General features: G+C 39.0%; 6 protein-coding genes across 7 annotated transcripts; 2 read left to right on the plus strand and 4 right to left on the minus strand.

Annotated features, from left to right (window-relative positions):
* Positions 1 to 2018: 2018 nt before the first annotated feature.
* LOC17877935 (oligopeptide transporter 6) lies at positions 2019 to 4850 on the plus strand. Its single transcript, XM_006285616.2, has 4 exons — positions 2019 to 2633; positions 2716 to 3383; positions 3471 to 3915; positions 3991 to 4850. Exons 1-4 carry the CDS (start codon positions 2157 to 2159, stop codon positions 4609 to 4611), a joined length of 2211 nt encoding a protein of 736 aa, XP_006285678.1. The 5' UTR covers positions 2019 to 2156; the 3' UTR covers positions 4612 to 4850.
* A 53-nt stretch (positions 4851 to 4903) lies between these two features.
* On the minus strand, positions 4904 to 7643 carry LOC17878131 (molybdate-anion transporter). The gene is made up of 8 exons (XM_006285028.2): positions 7289 to 7643; positions 6807 to 6951; positions 6547 to 6715; positions 6192 to 6462; positions 5806 to 6071; positions 5484 to 5699; positions 5290 to 5392; positions 4904 to 5194 (listed from the first exon to the last, which is right to left on the minus strand). Exons 1-8 carry the CDS (start codon positions 7437 to 7439, stop codon positions 5133 to 5135), a joined length of 1383 nt encoding a protein of 460 aa, XP_006285090.2. The 5' UTR covers positions 7440 to 7643; the 3' UTR covers positions 4904 to 5132.
* Positions 7644 to 8103: 460 nt separating this feature from the next.
* Positions 8104 to 10349, minus strand: LOC17877446 (cytochrome P450 709B3). Of its 2 annotated transcripts, none has more exons than XM_006283480.2 (5): positions 9910 to 10349; positions 9586 to 9809; positions 9254 to 9498; positions 8803 to 9163; positions 8104 to 8722 (listed from the first exon to the last, which is right to left on the minus strand). In XM_006283480.2, the coding sequence occupies exons 1-5, from the start codon at positions 10190 to 10192 to the stop codon at positions 8279 to 8281; spliced, it is 1557 nt and encodes a 518-aa protein (XP_006283542.1). In that variant the 5' UTR covers positions 10193 to 10349; the 3' UTR covers positions 8104 to 8278. The 2 variants fall into 2 exon arrangements, with proteins under 2 accessions (XP_006283542.1, XP_023634601.1); XM_023778833.1 differs by having other exon boundaries at positions 8587 to 8722; positions 8850 to 9163.
* An 849-nt stretch (positions 10350 to 11198) lies between these two features.
* LOC17879605 (rhodanese-like domain-containing protein 14, chloroplastic) lies at positions 11199 to 12600 on the plus strand. Its single transcript, XM_006284425.2, has 6 exons — positions 11199 to 11448; positions 11599 to 11645; positions 11734 to 11826; positions 11924 to 12062; positions 12163 to 12265; positions 12340 to 12600. Exons 1-6 carry the CDS (start codon positions 11271 to 11273, stop codon positions 12458 to 12460), a joined length of 681 nt encoding a protein of 226 aa, XP_006284487.1. The 5' UTR covers positions 11199 to 11270; the 3' UTR covers positions 12461 to 12600.
* A 6-nt stretch (positions 12601 to 12606) lies between these two features.
* LOC17877658 (vacuolar protein sorting-associated protein 26B) lies at positions 12607 to 15306 on the minus strand. The gene is made up of 12 exons (XM_006282766.2): positions 15138 to 15306; positions 14832 to 14866; positions 14666 to 14740; positions 14508 to 14582; positions 14342 to 14414; positions 14209 to 14253; positions 13912 to 14023; positions 13743 to 13809; positions 13572 to 13616; positions 13300 to 13355; positions 13041 to 13216; positions 12607 to 12956 (listed from the first exon to the last, which is right to left on the minus strand). Exons 2-12 carry the CDS (start codon positions 14832 to 14834, stop codon positions 12772 to 12774), a joined length of 912 nt encoding a protein of 303 aa, XP_006282828.1. The 5' UTR covers positions 14835 to 14866; positions 15138 to 15306; the 3' UTR covers positions 12607 to 12771.
* Positions 15307 to 15477: 171 nt separating this feature from the next.
* Positions 15478 to 17672, minus strand: LOC17880595 (ATPase family AAA domain-containing protein 1). The gene is made up of 5 exons (XM_006282577.2): positions 17294 to 17672; positions 16779 to 17079; positions 16445 to 16603; positions 16039 to 16334; positions 15478 to 15944 (listed from the first exon to the last, which is right to left on the minus strand). The coding sequence occupies exons 1-5, from the start codon at positions 17489 to 17491 to the stop codon at positions 15702 to 15704; spliced, it is 1197 nt and encodes a 398-aa protein (XP_006282639.1). The 5' UTR covers positions 17492 to 17672; the 3' UTR covers positions 15478 to 15701.
* Between the last annotated feature and the right edge of the window lie 72 nt (positions 17673 to 17744).

Raw genomic sequence — 17744 nt, forward strand, 5'->3', positions numbered from 1 at the left:
ATTAAAATAACGAGGTGTAGCCCCGTGTTCGTATCACCCCCTTTAAAAAGCATGAAAAGAAAAGCACATTTACTTCTTGTGATCCAACATTTACATATTCATGTTCTATAAAAGTTGCCAACCATAGACTTGATTGTGTGAATTATGTATACGTACGTACATAGGCTGGTTTTAGGGTTTAATTATGCTTGTTCATTCAAAAAATTAGGGTTTAAAGTTACTTTTATCAGCTTATATTGTTTGAATTATTAGTTGGAATATATTTGTTTAGTTAACCGTGTACACAGAGTTATTGTTTGGTCTGTATGCATTATGCAATGACTAGATCGTACTTGTCCATTGTCCCAAGTCGCAATCGTCATCATTTCTACGAGCATGGAACATCTTTTTGAATCTAATCACAAACAAATGACAACTTATGCTCTTTGGTCTAAATTTGATATCACAACCGATGGTTTATTTATTCAAAGTCGTACTTGGCCATTATCCCTTTATGGTTTATTTATTCAAAGTCCTAATTTTCACATTTGTGGTGTCCCTACGTATCATAAAACGACACTTCTTATCAAAACATCGACATACTTATTTAAAGTCACGTCTAATGGATAACCTAAGCCATATGTATATGTATAGTTTCTGCATGTTCTTGGATCCATCTTAGAACTTTAGACTTTCATCAGGGTATATAGACTATTTTTGGATTGTTAATAAAAAGGGGGTTTTGATCTCGCAACCTTGTAATAATTCATCCATCTTTTGCCCTTACTTAGTCTTTGACAGTTTCGATGTAGATGACTAGATAGGGTCCGTAGCTAGAAGGTAAGTGGACCTGCGTGGCTGCAAAAATATGAAGTGGCGCATGATTTTAATTAGCTGCAACTTGAATTCTATAAACAAATTAAACACACGTCCCACAGTACAGTACTAGTTGTCATTTTCTTTTGTATTCCCGATACATTATAAGACGACGAATTCTCAATACTGAACGACTCAAAAGTCTTTGGTCTAAATTTGATATCACAACCGATGCACTTAAGGTCTTATTGTTATAGATTGCGATCACAAACCAAAGTTGACCATAAGCTTATAGCTTTCATTGCCAATTTCTTGAAATGAATTATCCTATGTATTTTGCTAATGTATCATCAAAAATCAAACAAGAAAGATTCCTAAATTTTGTGTATATGATCACCGTTCCTATTCAAAAAAAAAAAAAAAAGATCTGATCGTTTAAGTAGATGAAGCTGTAATTAGTACAATAATTGCATGGTTGGTGCTATAAAGCAACTTTTATATATAAAAGAAAAAATTTAGTTAAAAAGGTCTAAACAAGGTTTGAAGATAACTTTGTTTAGATCAGTCATGTAAATGTTTGTTTCAAAAAAGGCTACAAGGTTTTTTGGTGCGCCTGTGCGTGGTCGCTATAGTTAATAAACACACAGCTGGAGGCTGGAGCCTGGAGGAGTGGCACCGATCACCATTAATTAGAACACAGTCTAATTAATAGTTTTAGTGATCGAACCGTTGTTGTATCAATATGCGAATTTAAACCCCTTTGATATGACAATTATAAATAGTGGATATTTAATATTCACCACATTTGTGCCGTGAACTACGTTACCCATTAAACCAGATGCATTATTTTTATTTTATACTTTATATTTTATAGTGAAAACCAAATATTTTTATTTTATTTTACCCCCATGGAATTTGTTTGTACTATATATATTGTTTTATTTTTCAGACTTGCATGCATATCTGACTCTTTTTGTATTTTCTTTTGTTGGCTTCCTATTATTTAATTTTTAAATTTACAAAACTTGTATGTATTCATCGTCTTAGCTGTTTTTTTCCTTCCTACACTTGACCCATCACTTGTCGTTTTCCACTCTGATTTATTCTCTTTTCTTTTGCATAATTTTCACACATTATATAATAATGTCTATATGTATAATACTATATTTTTTCAAGAATAACATGTGAGTGAGAAAATAAACAAAAAGTTTTTAGTGGGAAAATACAGAGTTTCCTTAATGGATATATACATCGCATTCAATAATTGCGAATTAATCAATCAAGATCTCATTCTCACATATATATAAAAAAGACTCATCCCCTTAAAGATCGGAACACAGTTCTCTTACTAGAAGAAAACGATGGGTGAGATAGCACCAGAGTTCACGGTGGTTGTGGAGAATGATGATGACCGGTGCGTTGTACCGGAGGTGGAGCTCACTGTACCAAAGACCGACGATTCGACTCTACCGGTTCTCACATTCCGGATGTGGGTTCTTGGTATAGGCGCGTGCATTGTTCTCTCTTTCATCAACCAGTTTTTCTGGTACAGAACGATGCCGTTGAGCATCACCGGAATCTCTGCTCAGATCGCCGTCGTGCCGCTCGGACATCTCATGGCTAGGGTGCTTCCGACAAGGAGTTTCTTGGAAGGTTCGAGGTTTCAGTTCACCTTGAATCCAGGTGCCTTCAACGTCAAGGAACATGTTCTCATAACCATCTTTGCAAATTCCGGCGCCGGCTCGGTTTACGCCACTCACATACTCAGTGCTATTAAGCTTTACTACAAACGCTCTCTTCCTTTCCTCCCAGCCTTTCTCGTTATGATCACAACTCAGGTTTCACTTCACTTCATGCTCTGTTTCTTGTTTTCAAGTCCTTTGCAAATTCTTGAATCTTGAAATCGTTTCTTGTGTCTAGATCCTTGGATTTGGTTGGGCTGGTCTCTTCAGGAAACATTTAGTCGAGCCTGGTGAAATGTGGTGGCCAAGCAATCTCGTTCAAGTCTCTCTCTTTGGTGCTTTGCACGAGAAAGAGAAGAAAGCAAGAGGAGGCATGAGTCGAACCCAATTCTTCTTAATCGTCCTTGTAGCTAGCTTCGCTTACTACATCTTTCCCGGTTATCTATTCACCATGTTAACATCAATCTCATGGGTCTGTTGGTTTAATCCCAAATCAATTTTAGTAAACCAACTCGGTTCAGGTGAACATGGTCTTGGTATTGGATCCATTGGTTTTGATTGGGTCACCATTAGTGCTTATCTTGGAAGCCCTTTAGCTAGTCCTTTGTTCGCTTCCGTCAATGTAGCCATCGGTTTCGTGCTGGTCATGTATATCGTCACACCTGTTTGTTACTGGCTTAACATTTATGATGCCAAGACCTTCCCTATCTTCTCTAGCCAGCTCTTCATGGCTAATGGCTCACGCTATGATGTTTTGAGCATTATTGATAACAAGTTCCATCTAGACCGCCTGGTTTACTCTAGGACCGGCTCCATCAACATGAGCACCTTCTTTGCTGTTACTTATGGTCTCGGGTTTGCTACATTGTCTGCCACCATTGTCCATGTCCTAGTCTTCAATGGAAGGTATATATATATTTAATTATGTTTGATAACCTGGTAAAACTGATCGATCATTGTCGGAAACTCAGACTAATCTTTATATATTTAAAGTGACTTGTGGAAACAGACCAGAGGGGCGTTTCAGAAGAACAAGAAAATGGATATACACACGAGAATCATGAAGAAAAACTACAGAGAGGTTCCGTTGTGGTGGTTTTTGGTCATCCTTATACTGAATATTGCGCTCATCATGTTCATCTCCGTGCACTACAACGCCACAGTGCAACTTCCTTGGTGGGGAGTGTTACTTGCTTGTGCCATTGCCATCACTTTCACTCCTTTGATTGGTGTCATAGCCGCCACTACTAATCAGGCACCGGGTTTGAACATCATAACCGAGTATGTTATCGGATATATCTACCCGGAACGTCCTGTTGCCAACATGTGTTTCAAGGTCTATGGATACATTAGTATGACTCAGGCGCTAACTTTCATTTCCGACTTCAAGCTCGGCCATTACATGAAGATCCCGCCTAGATCCATGTTCATGGCTCAGGTATGTTATCAATTGGTTTTGAGATAGATGCCAATAAATAAATTAACATAACTAATCAAAATGTAACAAATGCAGGTGGTTGGGACACTTGTGGCGGTTGTGGTGTACACAGGAACTGCCTGGTGGTTAATGGAAGAGATTCCTCATCTCTGTGACACAGCCTTGCTTCCTTCAGACAGCCAATGGACTTGTCCTATGGACCGTGTCTTCTTTGACGCCTCTGTGATTTGGGGGCTAGTGGGACCACGTAGGATGTTTGGAGATCTTGGAGAATACTCAAGTGTCAACTGGTTCTTCCTCGTAGGAGCCATAGCTCCACTTTTGGTTTGGCTAGCCACAAAGATGTTCCCGTCTCAGACATGGATCTCCAAGATTCATATTCCTGTCCTTGTAGGAGCCACCGCAATGATGCCACCTGCAACAGCCGTTAACTTCACCAGCTGGCTCATTGTTGCTTTCATCTTTGGCCACTTCATTTTCAAGTACAGGAGAGAGTGGTGGACGAAGTATAACTATGTGTTGTCAGGTGGTTTAGATGCTGGCTCTGCTTTTATGACCATACTTTTGTTTCTAGCACTCGGACGGAAAGGCATTGAAGTGAATTGGTGGGGAAATTCTGGCGACCGTGATACATGTCCCCTTGCTTCCTGTCCAACCGCTAAAGGCGTTGTCATCAAAGGCTGTCCCGTCTTCTAGCTCATGATACAAAAGCATGTAACAAGTGGTTTGTACAGAAAACACAGGAAACTGATAATTGCAACTCACAGAGAGGTCTTTACTCTCCAAGAACTATATGTTTGTGATAGTTTTAAACTAGGTACTATCCTGTTCTATGACAGACGAAATGTAAGTGATTCTATAGACTGATTTTATGCTTTAGGAGATTATTACGCCTCTTAAAAGCTGACTATTATGTGAGGATGTAATTTGTCAAAGGGAAATAGCAAAACAGAGCTTTAACAATATGGTAGAAACAGGGCCTTGCATAGAGAGAAAGAATAACACATTGATTGCATAAAACTTATACTTGTCTTTAAATGTAACATCAACAAAAATACAGCAATAAAATTAAACAATCCAACTACTGCATCGAGTCTTATAACGCTATGATCTCTTTGTACGCATTGTTGCGTGCTCTATACCATATACCTTAAAGTCCTCATCTTCTATCTGTCTCCATTATTGAATCCAGAATGTGCGTATGTATAGTTTATTCATTATATGTTGAGGGGATCTTCTTCTGTGTTTCTTTCTTCAATGGGTGTCCAGTCATTTGTTTCTGCAAAAACATAGAGATGTTATAATGATTGTAAGCTGAAAGTGTGCTAGAGCAATTCAATAGTCCCAATCCAAATGGAAATAGAGACAACATACTTGGCTTGTCAACAATCATCATGAGCCGCCTTTGCAGGAGACTTGCAACAAAGAGGAAAATCGAGCACATTCCAAACATGACTGTGATAGGGAATGCATTTACCTTCAGAACACATAAAACTAGTCAGTAACGCAACACAGGGACAAGAAATTCCAGCTACTATAGTGCAGACAAAGAATGTTGGGGGACTTACATTGTATAATACAACGCAGACAAAGATATTCAGAGGAATGCGGAAAAAGTTCATTATTGTGCTTCTGGCTTCTTCAGGGATGTATTGGGATCTCATCTTCATAATGGATGGCCAAAATAGTCCTACACACGCCTCAAATATACAGAACCCAAGCAGCTGAAAGCAACCCGAGAAAGAGATTCCTCCACCTTTCACCTTGGAAGGTGCTATGAACAACTGAGTCACACATCCGATTGCAAACAATTAATTACTCACAGAATAAAGTAGAGTCGGCACCAAAGCACGCAAAGTAGAATTCATCAGAAGCTTTTTTAAAACTTACAGTCATTAATATTGGAAGCAATAGTGCAGCACCGGAAACTAGGAAAACAATCTGCATGTAGCTCTCTACTTTGGGAGTTGAACGAGCCAACAGACGAGATGCAAGGGAACTACCTAACATGGAAGCCAGCATAAATGTTGCAAAAATAAAACCATGGGGAATCTCCTCTTCATTCGGGCTTAGAGCAGGAGTCCAAAGGAATACAAAAGTATACATAGATCCTTCAAAGAGCGACTGGATAGCACCCAACAGTGCTATCTTTTCATCTGATAAAAGATAAAAAGTATTTTATCATCATCATTTTCAAGACTCAACGAGGAAAATGAGAAACAAGACACAGACAGAGAAGCAAAATCTAGAAAGCGCAACAAAAAAATTCTACTCACCAGAGGCAATGGCCACTGCAGCACCTCTGAACTGGGTAAGCAAGTCCTTGTTGTCTGAAGGATCTCCATAGTTTTCTGTCCATGTTGATAGAATGACAGCCATTCCAATAGCAAGAAAGCATGCAGCAGCGTCAAATGGGGCAACAGGCCCGAGAGAAAAGGTATCCACAAGCAAGTTCCCAAACAATCCAGCGATAATTGCAACAAGACCATTGCCAAAAAACACTGCCTTTGAAAATGTTACAGACAGCCATTGCTGCTCAAATCCCCTCTGCATACGTCACACATAAAACCACTAAGTTTATACATAACAATGGCAGCTAAAAAGATTAAGAAAGCATAGACCTTGCTTTACCTTATTGTGCTCAGCAACTAGCCATGATTCAAATGATGAAAACAGAAGGGAAGTAGCGATGCCTCCCAACACACGGCCTACCATCAAAACTTTATATTGAGGAGAATGCTTGGTGATGCAGCTCAATATGTAGGTGATACAATAGGTAACACATGCCCTCTTACGACCCCTGATACAGGATACACCATTATGCAAAATTACTAAAAGAGCTAAGATTTCACATTTATTTAAAACATAAAAGCATCAGAGAGAAAGTTCACCGTTTGTCGGCTAGAGATCCAACGATTGTACCAAACAACATAGAGGAACCAAAACCAGCAATGAAAAGCTGTCCAATGTCCCCTTTACCAAATCCATAAGTACTATAAAGATAGTATACATATGGACCCTGCAGCCAATCACCCGCTGCAATCACACAAAACAAACAGTCAGCAACCGCGTTTATGTTGTAAAGCTTGAAACTTTAGTTACTAATGTCGCACTCATAGTAGTGAAGTAACATTTTCTTCTAAATTCTCTCTAATCTGTGTAGAAATTGAAAATCCTAAAGTTCCGATGTGATATGAAACTCTCTATAAAAGACAATACTTGGCAAGAGAACAAAAGAGGATTTAAATTCCCCACCCCACCCACAAAATTAACATCTTCCAAACACCCAGATCGGATCGAAAAATGCATTATAGATGCTTTTGCAGACATTATCAGGCAAACGGGAAGATACAAGAAGAGAAGAGCATCGTACCCATCATGAGCGAATAGACGATGAGATAATTGTTCTTGAAAGAATTGAAAGCTGAAGAAGTGTTGACACGATCCTTGTTGTTTTTGCTAAGCTCCAACGCCGCGACGACGAGGCCCAAAACCCCAAACACCAAGTAGTAGAACACCTCCATTATCGTTCGATCCAGACAAAGACGAAAGGATTGATTTTTTTTTTTTTATGAAGAAACTATCAATGTGAGAGTATCTATCTGTATATATATAATCTATCTCCCACAGCTTCTTCAGCTTCAGCTTGTTTTATACTCCACACTCTCACTGACGACGCGTAAATGCCATTACTTTATGGTTAATAACATTCGAAAGTCGCAATGAACAATCTGAAGCAGCGTGAGAGTACGTAGTCCACCGTGTAGAGGATAAAAGAAGCTAGACGTGGCAGGATCGTGACGGTGATTTGGAGTGATCGACGGTAAAGAGAGTGTCGGTGGAGGGACAAACACTCAGAGGACCCCATACGGTGAAGGAGTGAGGCTGATGCGTCTTCTTAAGCCGTAGATTTAGTTGTACGCTAATTTGTTGATTAATCACAGAGTCATTTACTCATTAGTGGAAGTGGGACAGAAGATGACTCGAAATTTTCAACGAGTGATTTGGTTTTAATCCACTAGGTTCTGTATTTGCTGTATAGGTTGGCACAAATTAATTATTGAATTACATTTACTCAAAAACCAAGTTGATCAAATCAAACCGAACCAATCAAAACTTAAGAATGGAGCAAGATGAGAGAAGATTATGGTCTAGGAACTTTATACCATTTGATTCAGAAGATAGGAATCGACGATGAAATCACTTTGAATTTAAATTTTTCACTTTATCTAGTGTATGTCATCTTAACATTTATTTGTGATCAAGGCCTAAAAGTATGTCATCTTAACATTTATTTGTGGTTAAGGCCAATGACAGCACATAACTTGACCAAACCCTTTGAGATGTTGTTTTGTTCTCTTCCTCACCGTTGAGAACTACTATCGAGAGGCTGAAGCATCACGGGTAGGCCGTATTGGGGAAAGAGATTGAAGTTATCAACTGGCGTGTGCTTATACTCTGGGGAGAGGCTAAGTCGGAACCGCTGAAGGATCATAGTGACCACGGTCTTGGCTTCGATCATGGCAAAGTTTTTGGCAATGCAAGCTCTTGGTCCTGTTGAGAACGCGAGGAAAGCGTTCGGGTAAATGGCGGCTTGAGAAATGCCGTTTTCGAATCGCAAAGGTTTGAATTGTTCGGCGTCTTCTCCCCATATGGCCTTGTCGGTGTGCAACTTCAGAAACGGGACGATAATGCTCGTGCCCTTTGGGATCTCCAAGTGTCCTATTTTCATATCTTGTGTTGCCTCACGGAACATTTTAATCACGGGTCCGTACAGACGAAGCGACTCCATTAACACCATGTTCATCTGCAAGATAGATAGGCTTCCCCAATCACAAGAAACCCCTAGTCTTCAAGCGCGAGTAACTCATTGAAAATGAACCTTACCAGTTTGAGCTTTGAGATGGTGTCTGAATCTGGGATATTATCTTTACCACATTCATTGAAAACCTCTTCTCTGAGTTTCTCTTGCCAATCTTGGTGCAAACTCAGTAACATCATAGTCCATATCAACAAAATCGAAGTAGTTCCTTGTCCTGAATAATAGAAATTCTTGCATTCGTCTATGATCTCATCAATCCTCATCTTCCTCCCATGCTCGTTAGATTTTGCAGCTTGCAACATGACCCCCAGAAGATCGTCCCCATAGGTCTCACATTTTGACCTTGAATCTATGATTCTCTTGATCGAGTTCTTCACTTTCTTATCAAGCTCCCATAGTTTGAGGTTGGTAGGCGTAGGAAGGTATCTTGGAACACAAAGAGACAACAAATCTTAAACTAGCTTTGTCTAAACGAACTGATTGAAAGTATCAGAGAAGTGACTGTTGTATCCTTACTGAGTTCCGGGGATGAAGACTTTAGTGAGGGAAGTAATATAATATTTCTCAAGCTCTGTCTGTGATCTACACAACTCGATACCTTCCGCGTAACTGCTTCCAAACGCAGTGGTCGCTATAATGTCTGCGGTCAATCTATGGAACTCTTTCTCCAAATCCACTTTCATAACCACTTCACCATTACTCTGTTTTCTCCACTCTTGGAAAATCCTCAAGGTGCATTCCACCATCGGTTTCGTCAAGGCCTGACAATTTTACACCAAGCAAATAAACTAGATTTTTGTTCAAAGCCTAGCTGGGAAAGTAAACAAAGAATAAAATAAATAAAAAACCTTGAGACGGTCCATGGAGAAAGCAGGGTTCAAGATTCGTCTATGGCGAGCCCAATCATCACCCTCGATAAAGGAAAGTCCTTTACCGAAAAGTATGAACACCTCGGGTCTTTTCACTGGTATAATAGTGAAACCGAACTTGCTCGACAAGATCTGCTTCGCTAGTTCAGGCTCCGAGATGTATAATGTCGGTTTTGTTCCATTCCAGTATAGAAATGTCTCTCCTAAAATAGCAAAGACAACTTGTGTGTGTTTGTTAAGCAATCCTCATCTAGGAAAAGAAGATGGAAACAAAACAATTTGGAGATTGGACAGAAAGGTTACCGTACTGAGACATCCACTGGTGATAGTGAGGAAACACACGAGGGAAGATATCGTTGGACTTGGTATCCAGAACCCTGAGGTTAGCTTCTTTTCTCATCTTCTTCATCTCACTGAGGTTCCCGTACAAGATTTCGTACTTAGGGCCTGAGATTCCTTGTTTCTTGAATCTTCTTGACAGCATCAATGGCCGCCAAACGAGGACCAAACAAGCTTGCCATATCTTGGGAACAACAAAGAGAAGAAGAACGAGTGCTAAGGGATTGATAGTGCTTGAGAGTTCCATTAAAAGAACACTAGTAGTGTTTTGGAAGCAAGAACACAAGTCTTAATGGTGGAAAGGTAGAAAGGGAAAAAGCTTTAGCTTCAGGTTGTTTTGATTGTTTTCCTTTTTCCGGTATCTGATTATAATTGAAAACAGTATGTAGCTACAATAATTGAGTAATAATATACAAGACAGAGTTCTCTCGGTCGAAGGGAACAAACACATTATATAATACTACTGCTTAATCATGTGATCAATATATATATATATATAATTCACAAACTTTCAGACGGTGCCATGTTTTTCAGCCTCTCCCAGTTGGAAACATGTCATCAAGATATGTAGAAACATTTTTTAAGATGTAAAGATATACTAAAAGATTTTGGTCATGTTTGCTATTGAAGATGCTACTGTTACAGGTCATGTCCAAAAAGACCTCAAGCTTGGCCAGCCTTCAAGTGGGAGTACGTCTACGGAAATACTTAAGGTTTTGGGAGGCATTGTGGAGTGGAAATTTATGCTCGAGAAAACATCAGCAAAGCAAAACAGAGGAGTGCATCTCATTGCTCAAAGTGTAACCAGTGAGTGTGACTTAATTCATATGTAGCTACTATGCATCCTTTTTGGATAAACTATATGAGAATGAGAGAGTCATGTCCTTTACCTGCCTTTGGTTTCTCATTTTGGAACCAGTTTATTATTTTGTACAGGTCATGTTCACTCTAAGCGATCCAATAAATAAAAAACTCAAGAATGGCACAATGAAAACATATTTTAGCAACCAAAAAATAACGATAAAGAAAAATATTTTGTTTTATTATATTTTTGGTTAAAAAGAAGAAGATAAGGGAAGATTATGTTGCAACAATCTTTTTTTTTATCAGCTTGATTTTAAAAGATAGGAATCGACGATGAAAATCAGAAAAACAAAACATGCACCACACGTTCAGATTTTTTCCTAACAAAGAGAAGAAAAAAAAAAAAAACTGTACTTTCATCTCTCTTCCATTATCGTGCAATTAAATTCTCTCATTTTCAACGAAATATCTTTAAAAAAAAAAAAAAAAAATTTAAAGAGAAGAAGCTTTGATCTCCAGAGATGGCTTCAGTCACTTCAATCGCCACGCCTTACCCATCTTCATCGCAGGCTTTACGTCTCAAGTCCACAGGAAACACTCTTTTCTCCGTCGGAGTAAGATCAGCAGCTATGGGTTGTTCATCAGTGCAAAGAACGCTCAAGATTCGTTGCGCTTCTACGAAACCTGCGAAACCAGCAGGTACGGTATACTCATACATACACCTTGTACTCTTGTAGAGTGAGAGCTTCTCGTGTATCTCTTTTCTGAATATGTTTTTGGTTTGGTCGGTTAGATATTATATTAACCCCCTTGTTCCTTCTTCTTGGTTGTGTCTCTTGGAGGGATTAGCTGAAGTCGATTGGAAACAGAAGAGAGAGCTTCTTTTGGAGAAAAGGGTAACTATCAGTGATATATATATTGGCTCTCTTGATTTGTATTCTACAATGTGAACCATAGCTTAGCTTCTAGTTGTTCTTGTTGTAGGTGAGAAGTGTGGACGTGAAGGAAGCTCTACGGTTACAAAAAGAGAACAACTTTGTCATTCTTGATGTTAGACCAGAGGCAGAGTACAAGGCGGTGAGTGATACAATATGCTCTTTTTTTATGTCATGATCCTTTGTAGACTAATGGCAAATTCGTGTTAGTGAGATGGTTGTTGTTTGGTTATATGAAGGGTCATCCTCCGGGAGCTATCAATGTGGAGATGTACAGACTAATTAGGGAATGGACAGCATGGGACATAGCTCGCCGTCTTGGATTTGCTTTCTTCGGTATCTTCTCTGGCACAGAAGAGAATCCAGAGTTTATTCAAAGTATGCACCGAAACGAGATCAAAGCTTTGGACTGTTTTTACATTATGCTGTTGGAAGTTGGAACCAGCAGCTGAATGTTTTTCTTTTGACAATGTTGCAGGTGTAGAAGCTAAGCTTGACAAAGAGGCAAAGATCATAGTAGCCTGTTCATCCGCGGGGACAATGAAGCCGACTCAGAATCTCCCTGAAGGCCAACAATCAAGGTAATATATCAAAAGTCTACAGCTTTTTGTGAAGGAAAGCATTTGTGATGCTCATTTGATTAAGGTTCTTGCAGGTCTCTCATAGCTGCTTATCTTCTGGTCCTCAACGGCTATAAGAACGTATTTCACCTTGAAGGTGGAATATACACATGGAGCAAGGAAGGTCTTCCTGTTGAAGCAATTGAAGAAGACTAATCAGCTTCGTCACTCTAGAGTTATCCAGTTTTGTATATCTGTCCATTTCAGGTAGTGGCATTTAGAGATTTGGCTTTTCAGAGTGTGTTTTTTAAGATTTGTAAAACTTCAGAACTACCATAAAAATTCAGCAAAGTCAACCAGAATCCAGAGAAAAGGAACTTGATTGATGAACAAACTAAACAAGTACTGTTAAAACTTCATTCTAACTCCCAACCCAAATAACAATCTGAGTACACAAAGTCTAAGGCTTTACAAAAGGTCTCATCAGGATAGTGATAAACTGAGAATCCTTACTGCTGTTATTGTCATCAAGATGATGTGTCTTCCTTCAACCTGTACAACGTTATTTCTTGCTGCTTGAAGTATCGGCGATCCTCTTCATCTACCAGTACAAGATTCAGATAATACTTGACGCTGAATTTGTTGTTAATGTTGCGATGCGTTGGTGTAAGATCGTATGGTGCCAAAAACAGTCTTACTGGTATTGATTCACCTGTAATGCAAATCTTCACTCAATTATTCAATTACTTAAGAGTTCACCAAAAAATCAGATTTCAAATTTTGGGAATATATATACCTCTAACTGGAGTTCCATCCATCAATTCGAATTTTGCAAGTGTTTCCGTCTCAACATGAGTATTAGCACCTGCACCTGTTGATTCCCGCCGTCTGATCTCAAGATCCATATTCTTCATCTTGATTCTTACCAGAAGAAAATAAATTTTTCCAAGGATAACATCTTTTAGGTGATACCTGCATCCAGAGGCAGGGAGGATCCATCGTTATTTTTTTATCAGTCAGCGAAATACTTAATCATGAAAGGAATTTTGTCTTACTTGCTTTTATTATACTCAAACTCGATGTGCAGGCAATCCTCAATTCCAACTTCCATCTGTAGAATAAGTTTAAATAATGGAACTAAGCCTCAAATGGTGCTAATGAAGCCATAATCTTGTATGAGTTTAAGAAACCTATTGATATGAATAAGTAAGATGTCAATTAGATCCTAGAAACTAAGAACGATTTTGATTGAGTTTTGAGATTTTTTACTTCCTATATCTTTTTGTATAAGGTTTCAAACTTAGATCCTATCACTATCAGAACGCACCTTGATGCTGTTATTAATGTCAGGAAGTGGAGAGTAGTTCCGGACCTATTTCAAACAAAATCAACAATGTCATGATTATATATTTCTGGTGCTGTTCAATGGAATATTATGAGCCATAACCCAATTTACTATATTGGAACATTGACAAACAGCAAAAGGGAATAAACTAACCACAAGCTCTTGGTATTCCAAGATGCTACCAGCATAGCCACGAGTGACGGTTACTTTAAGGACATATCTGAAGCACCAAAAAGAAAGCAGTAGATTGTATTTGAGACTGAATAGAGGAACTCAGAACACAAGTGTATTAACCCTATGATAAAAGATTTATATGCTATACCTTAGCCGCACATTCACACCATTGTATGTCTCATATGGCATCTCGACAGTTGGAAATTCAAAAGGGTATGTCTTTCTTTCATATATTTCTCCAGGAACATCCAGTTCACGAACTGAATAAGGTACAGAAAAGAATCACAATTAGCTCAATCAAAGATATAAATACGATGCACGTGGAAGTACATCCATGTCATAATCCATGTTAATCAACCATCAGAATCACTCATGATACTGAAAAACTCCAAAGATTTTCCCTTGAAACTGTTTAAAAGGAAAAGGAAACCTGAGTTTTACTCACCCAAGGAAGTGAAGTCATAGAAGTTTCCTCTGTCAAAGTACATTTCTGTAGAGAACACGCAAATGCCATCCATAAGCATATATCGATACAAGTTAGAAACCAAATAACTAATCATTCGAGGGTACTAGCACACCTATTTGACCAAGAAGCTCAACTTTTACACCATTATGCTCCACCTTTTTCCCTTGATATGGGTCAATGCAAACCTAATAAAGACGTTTAAAGAAAAATTACTTCAAAGCATCTCAAAATTCATAACTGGAACAGCTGAAATTCATCTAAAGCAAGAAACCAAGTACCTTGCCAGAAATAGTGTCTTGACTATGGAAAAGTGGCACCAGAGCAGTTTGACCATTTTCATTCTTCATGGGAACCTAAGGAAACAATAGAGACTAAAGAGGAGACAACGAAAACTCCAAAACCTGACTCGATCTTAAGTATGAAGTATAATAGATACCTGCTTTCGATTTTTGCCATCAGAGAAAGTGATGGAAATGTTACAGGCGGGCTTGAAGGCTCCAAGAAGGTAATTCTGTGATATTGAACAACAAAAAGCTATAAGCAATTCTACTATGCAAGCATGTGTGTTGGATGCATCAAACTCATAGTAAGAGCAGACTTACCATTGTCAGAAGACTAAGATCTCAATCACAATGACCTGTTCAATTCGACAAAAGGAAGATTACCAAAAAAAAAAAGTGGCATTTTCGATTTCATTACACTAAATGCGATCGGTTTAAAGCTAGAGCTGATTCACAGAACTCGAGTTCACGATTCAGCAAGGAGAAAGTAAACGAACCCTAGTTCCCAATTTATGAAACAAAGTAATCTAATGAAAGCTAAGAAAAATCTGGATCAGATATAATGCTTCAGTGAATCATAGAAATCAATAGAAACCCAGAACTAGAAGCAATTGCGAGACCAGTTACCTTGCAAGGTGAAATTAAGAGCGTAATAATTGAATCAACCAAATCTGATTGTTGTTGGATTGGAGAAGCTTAGATCGACGGAAAAGGCAAGAAAAGTTATTAGGAAAAGAAAAACGAATTTGGCAAATAGAAAAGGAAGAACTTTATATTTGGTTCAGTAAACAAGCCCAGTCAAAACCTAAAACCAATCAAAGCCCAGATGGCACTCACAAGTTCAAAGCTGAGATTTTTGAGATTCGGGTCTGGCACTATGGCTGCTGAACAGTATCAAATTTGTATCTTGATAGATGTAACTTTTTAATTTCTTAATATTCAAGCTTTCACTAACGACCATGGGAAGTGAAGAAAAAGTTAACACATTTAAGGTGAGAACATTAGACAAATTATGAACATTGGCCAAAGCAGAAGATCAGAGCCTTTTTCTTTTAATACAGTCAAACGTAATCAACTGATCCTACCATCAAAAAAAAAGAAAGAAAGAAGTTTAACAGAGTCAACTGAAATGTGACAAATCCTAAACTTCCAATGAAAACCCCAGAACGTCTATAAAAGTGATCCGGAATCTCATCGGGAGTCTTCTTCGGGATTCCGCTGCTTTGAATCCTGAGAATCTGACTGAAGGTTAAAGATCTGTGAAACTAGAAGCTTTGAGATTCCACTTATTGCTGCCTGAACCTCATCTGGTTCCCCTGAGCCTCTCCAAGCTGAGGACTGTGAGCTCAACGAGTACTCGCCTGCTGCAACTTGTGTCTTCTTTGACGTTGCAAGAACCTTCTCCAAATCCAACTGTGATAATGGCCTAGGGTCCTGCAAATGTGGAAAACTCAAAACATCAGTACTATACAATATGATAGAGGCAATATCGAACATTCCTTGGACCATGTTTTTCTTTAAAACTTACCAAACATGGTGTCCCCTTTCTCTCTGCCTCTAGTATTTCTCTGATAGGGAAATAAGCTGCTTTTTTGCAGAGCTCAAAAATGTCTGACCCGGTATAGCCTTCGCATAAGCGAGCTACGTGATCATAGTCAATATCAGGTTCCACCCTCTCTCCTTTCAGAGTCACTTTCAATATCTCAGCCCTCTCACGACGATCAGGCATTCCAATTTCAAAGGATTGAGGAAGACGCCTCAGTATTGCTTCATCAAGCTCTGACGGTCTGTTAGTTGCAGCAAGAACCATCACCCTCGCATTCGCTACAAGGCAACCAGTATATCGCTAAGAAAACCATTTCCATGTAGAAAAAATTCTAGATTGCAACAGTCTGTATGGGAAAGTAAGCCAAAAGGTGAAGGATTCAACTTACGATCAGTAGAAAATCCATCCCATAGAGCCATAAACTCAGTCTTCATGTTGGACATTGCTTCATGATCTGTTGAACGCCGCTGACCAAGAAAGCTGTCAACCTCGTCAATAAAAATGATAGCTGGTTGGAGTTTGTACGCCAAGCTAAACACGGCAGCAACTGAAATAACGGAAGAGAACATAGAAAAAGGTAACATCAGGATAATAACCCAAAAAAAAAAAAAAAAAAAGAATTGCCAACCAAAAGTTGCAAAATGTGAAGCCCAAAAAGAAAACATAACGAGCTCAAACTGAGTTATCTTGCCACCAAAAGAAGAAAAAGCATATGCACTTACCAAGCTTCTGAGCATCACCAAACCACTTGCTCATGAGATTTGAGACCCTAACATTAATGAAAACAGCTCCTGATTCTTTGGCAATAGCCTTAGCAAGCATAGTCTTTCCAGTACCAGGAGGTCCATAGAGCAAGACACCCTTTTGAGGCCCTAAAAGCTTCCCATAAGCAAAAAGCTCAGGTCTCTTCAACGGCAAAATCACAAGCTCATACAAAGAATGCTTGATGGCCTCCAATCCTCCGATAGAACCAAACTCCACATCAATGTGGTCCGGGTTTATCACATCACATGCTATCACATCCTGATTTACAAAATTAGTAACAAGTGACCATTTCGTCCAGCTCATATGTGCAGAACCAATTTGAACTCCAAAATTTAAATGTCGAACAGAGTGAATTCAACACGATTTTGAATGTTGAGCTCAAAACGTTGCAAGTTGGCAATCCAAAAACCCCATAAATCCCAACTAGGAACCCGTGGAGAATTCAAGTTTGATTAAATTCATAGGAGATTACCTCGTATGGATTGGTCTGAATCAGAGGACGACCCAAACGCTTGGAGATTTCCTTCTTATGCTCGAGAGCTTTTTTAGAAGCTTCACGATTAGGATCGAGATGACGAAGACCCGCAAACAGAACCAAGCAGCTGAAAGCAGCGCTGGCCGCGTAAAGTATAAGTTCTTGTAAGATCTTTGTCTCCGACGAGCCACCCATGTCTCTTCCAAAAATCCAACCTTTCAATCACAGATGAGTCTTAAATGGATTAATAAACCCAGAGAATTAGGGCTCCCAGATGAAAACGGATGATATGTTTGGAGAAGACGGAATAAGATTTGTTGTTCTTGTGGACGACGACAGAGCTTTTTTCCCTTCTCGAATACTTGGGGATCGAGGAAAAGAGAAGTCGAAATTACCAAAATAGCCTCAGTTGCACCGTCGTAAGCTCGTAAAAGTAGAATTGTGTCAA

Source organism: Capsella rubella, unplaced genomic scaffold (assembly GCF_000375325.1).
Source record: "Capsella rubella cultivar Monte Gargano unplaced genomic scaffold, Caprub1_0 scaffold_7, whole genome shotgun sequence".
NCBI classification, from domain to species: Eukaryota; Viridiplantae; Streptophyta; class Magnoliopsida; order Brassicales; family Brassicaceae; genus Capsella; species Capsella rubella.

Excerpts from the sequence above, each read along its gene's own strand:
- LOC17877446 (XM_006283480.2), bottom strand. The coding sequence starts at position 10,192 with ATGGAACTCTCAAGCACTATCAATCCCTTAGCACTCGTTCTTCTTCTC. Across the intron at positions 9,810-9,909 it reads CCAGTGGATGTCTCAGTACG|GAGAGACATTTCTATACTGG; the intron begins GTAACCTTTCTG and ends TTGCTATTTTAG. Across the intron at positions 9,164-9,253 it reads GTCTTCATCCCCGGAACTCA|ATACCTTCCTACGCCTACCA; the intron begins GTAAGGATACAA and ends TTGTGTTCCAAG.
- LOC17880595 (XM_006282577.2), bottom strand. The coding sequence starts at position 17,491 with ATGGGTGGCTCGTCGGAGACAAAGATCTTACAAGAACTTATACTTTAC. Across the intron at positions 16,604-16,778 it reads TGGTGATGCTCAGAAGCTTG|TTGCTGCCGTGTTTAGCTTG; the intron begins GTAAGTGCATAT and ends CCGTTATTTCAG. Across the intron at positions 16,335-16,444 it reads GGATGGATTTTCTACTGATC|CGAATGCGAGGGTGATGGTT; the intron begins GTAAGTTGAATC and ends GTTGCCTTGTAG.
- LOC17879605 (XM_006284425.2), top strand. The coding sequence starts at position 11,271 with ATGGCTTCAGTCACTTCAATCGCCACGCCTTACCCATCTTCATCGCAG. Across the intron at positions 11,449-11,598 it reads GAAACCTGCGAAACCAGCAG|CTGAAGTCGATTGGAAACAG; the intron begins GTACGGTATACT and ends TGGAGGGATTAG. Across the intron at positions 11,827-11,923 it reads CAGAGGCAGAGTACAAGGCG|GGTCATCCTCCGGGAGCTAT; the intron begins GTGAGTGATACA and ends GGTTATATGAAG.
- LOC17878131 (XM_006285028.2), bottom strand. The coding sequence starts at position 7,439 with ATGGAGGTGTTCTACTACTTGGTGTTTGGGGTTTTGGGCCTCGTCGTC. Across the intron at positions 6,716-6,806 it reads GGATCTCTAGCCGACAAACG|GGGTCGTAAGAGGGCATGTG; the intron begins GTGAACTTTCTC and ends ATCCTGTATCAG. Across the intron at positions 5,393-5,483 it reads TCTGCGTTGTATTATACAAT|GTAAATGCATTCCCTATCAC; the intron begins GTAAGTCCCCCA and ends TGTGTTCTGAAG.
- LOC17877935 (XM_006285616.2), top strand. The coding sequence starts at position 2,157 with ATGGGTGAGATAGCACCAGAGTTCACGGTGGTTGTGGAGAATGATGAT. Across the intron at positions 2,634-2,715 it reads TCGTTATGATCACAACTCAG|ATCCTTGGATTTGGTTGGGC; the intron begins GTTTCACTTCAC and ends TCTTGTGTCTAG. Across the intron at positions 3,916-3,990 it reads GATCCATGTTCATGGCTCAG|GTGGTTGGGACACTTGTGGC; the intron begins GTATGTTATCAA and ends TAACAAATGCAG.
- LOC17877658 (XM_006282766.2), bottom strand. Across the intron at positions 14,254-14,341 it reads TGAGCTTCTTGGTCAAATAG|AAATGTACTTTGACAGAGGA; the intron begins GTGTGCTAGTAC and ends TGTTCTCTACAG. Across the intron at positions 13,810-13,911 it reads GGTGTGAATGTGCGGCTAAG|ATATGTCCTTAAAGTAACCG; the intron begins GTATAGCATATA and ends TTGGTGCTTCAG.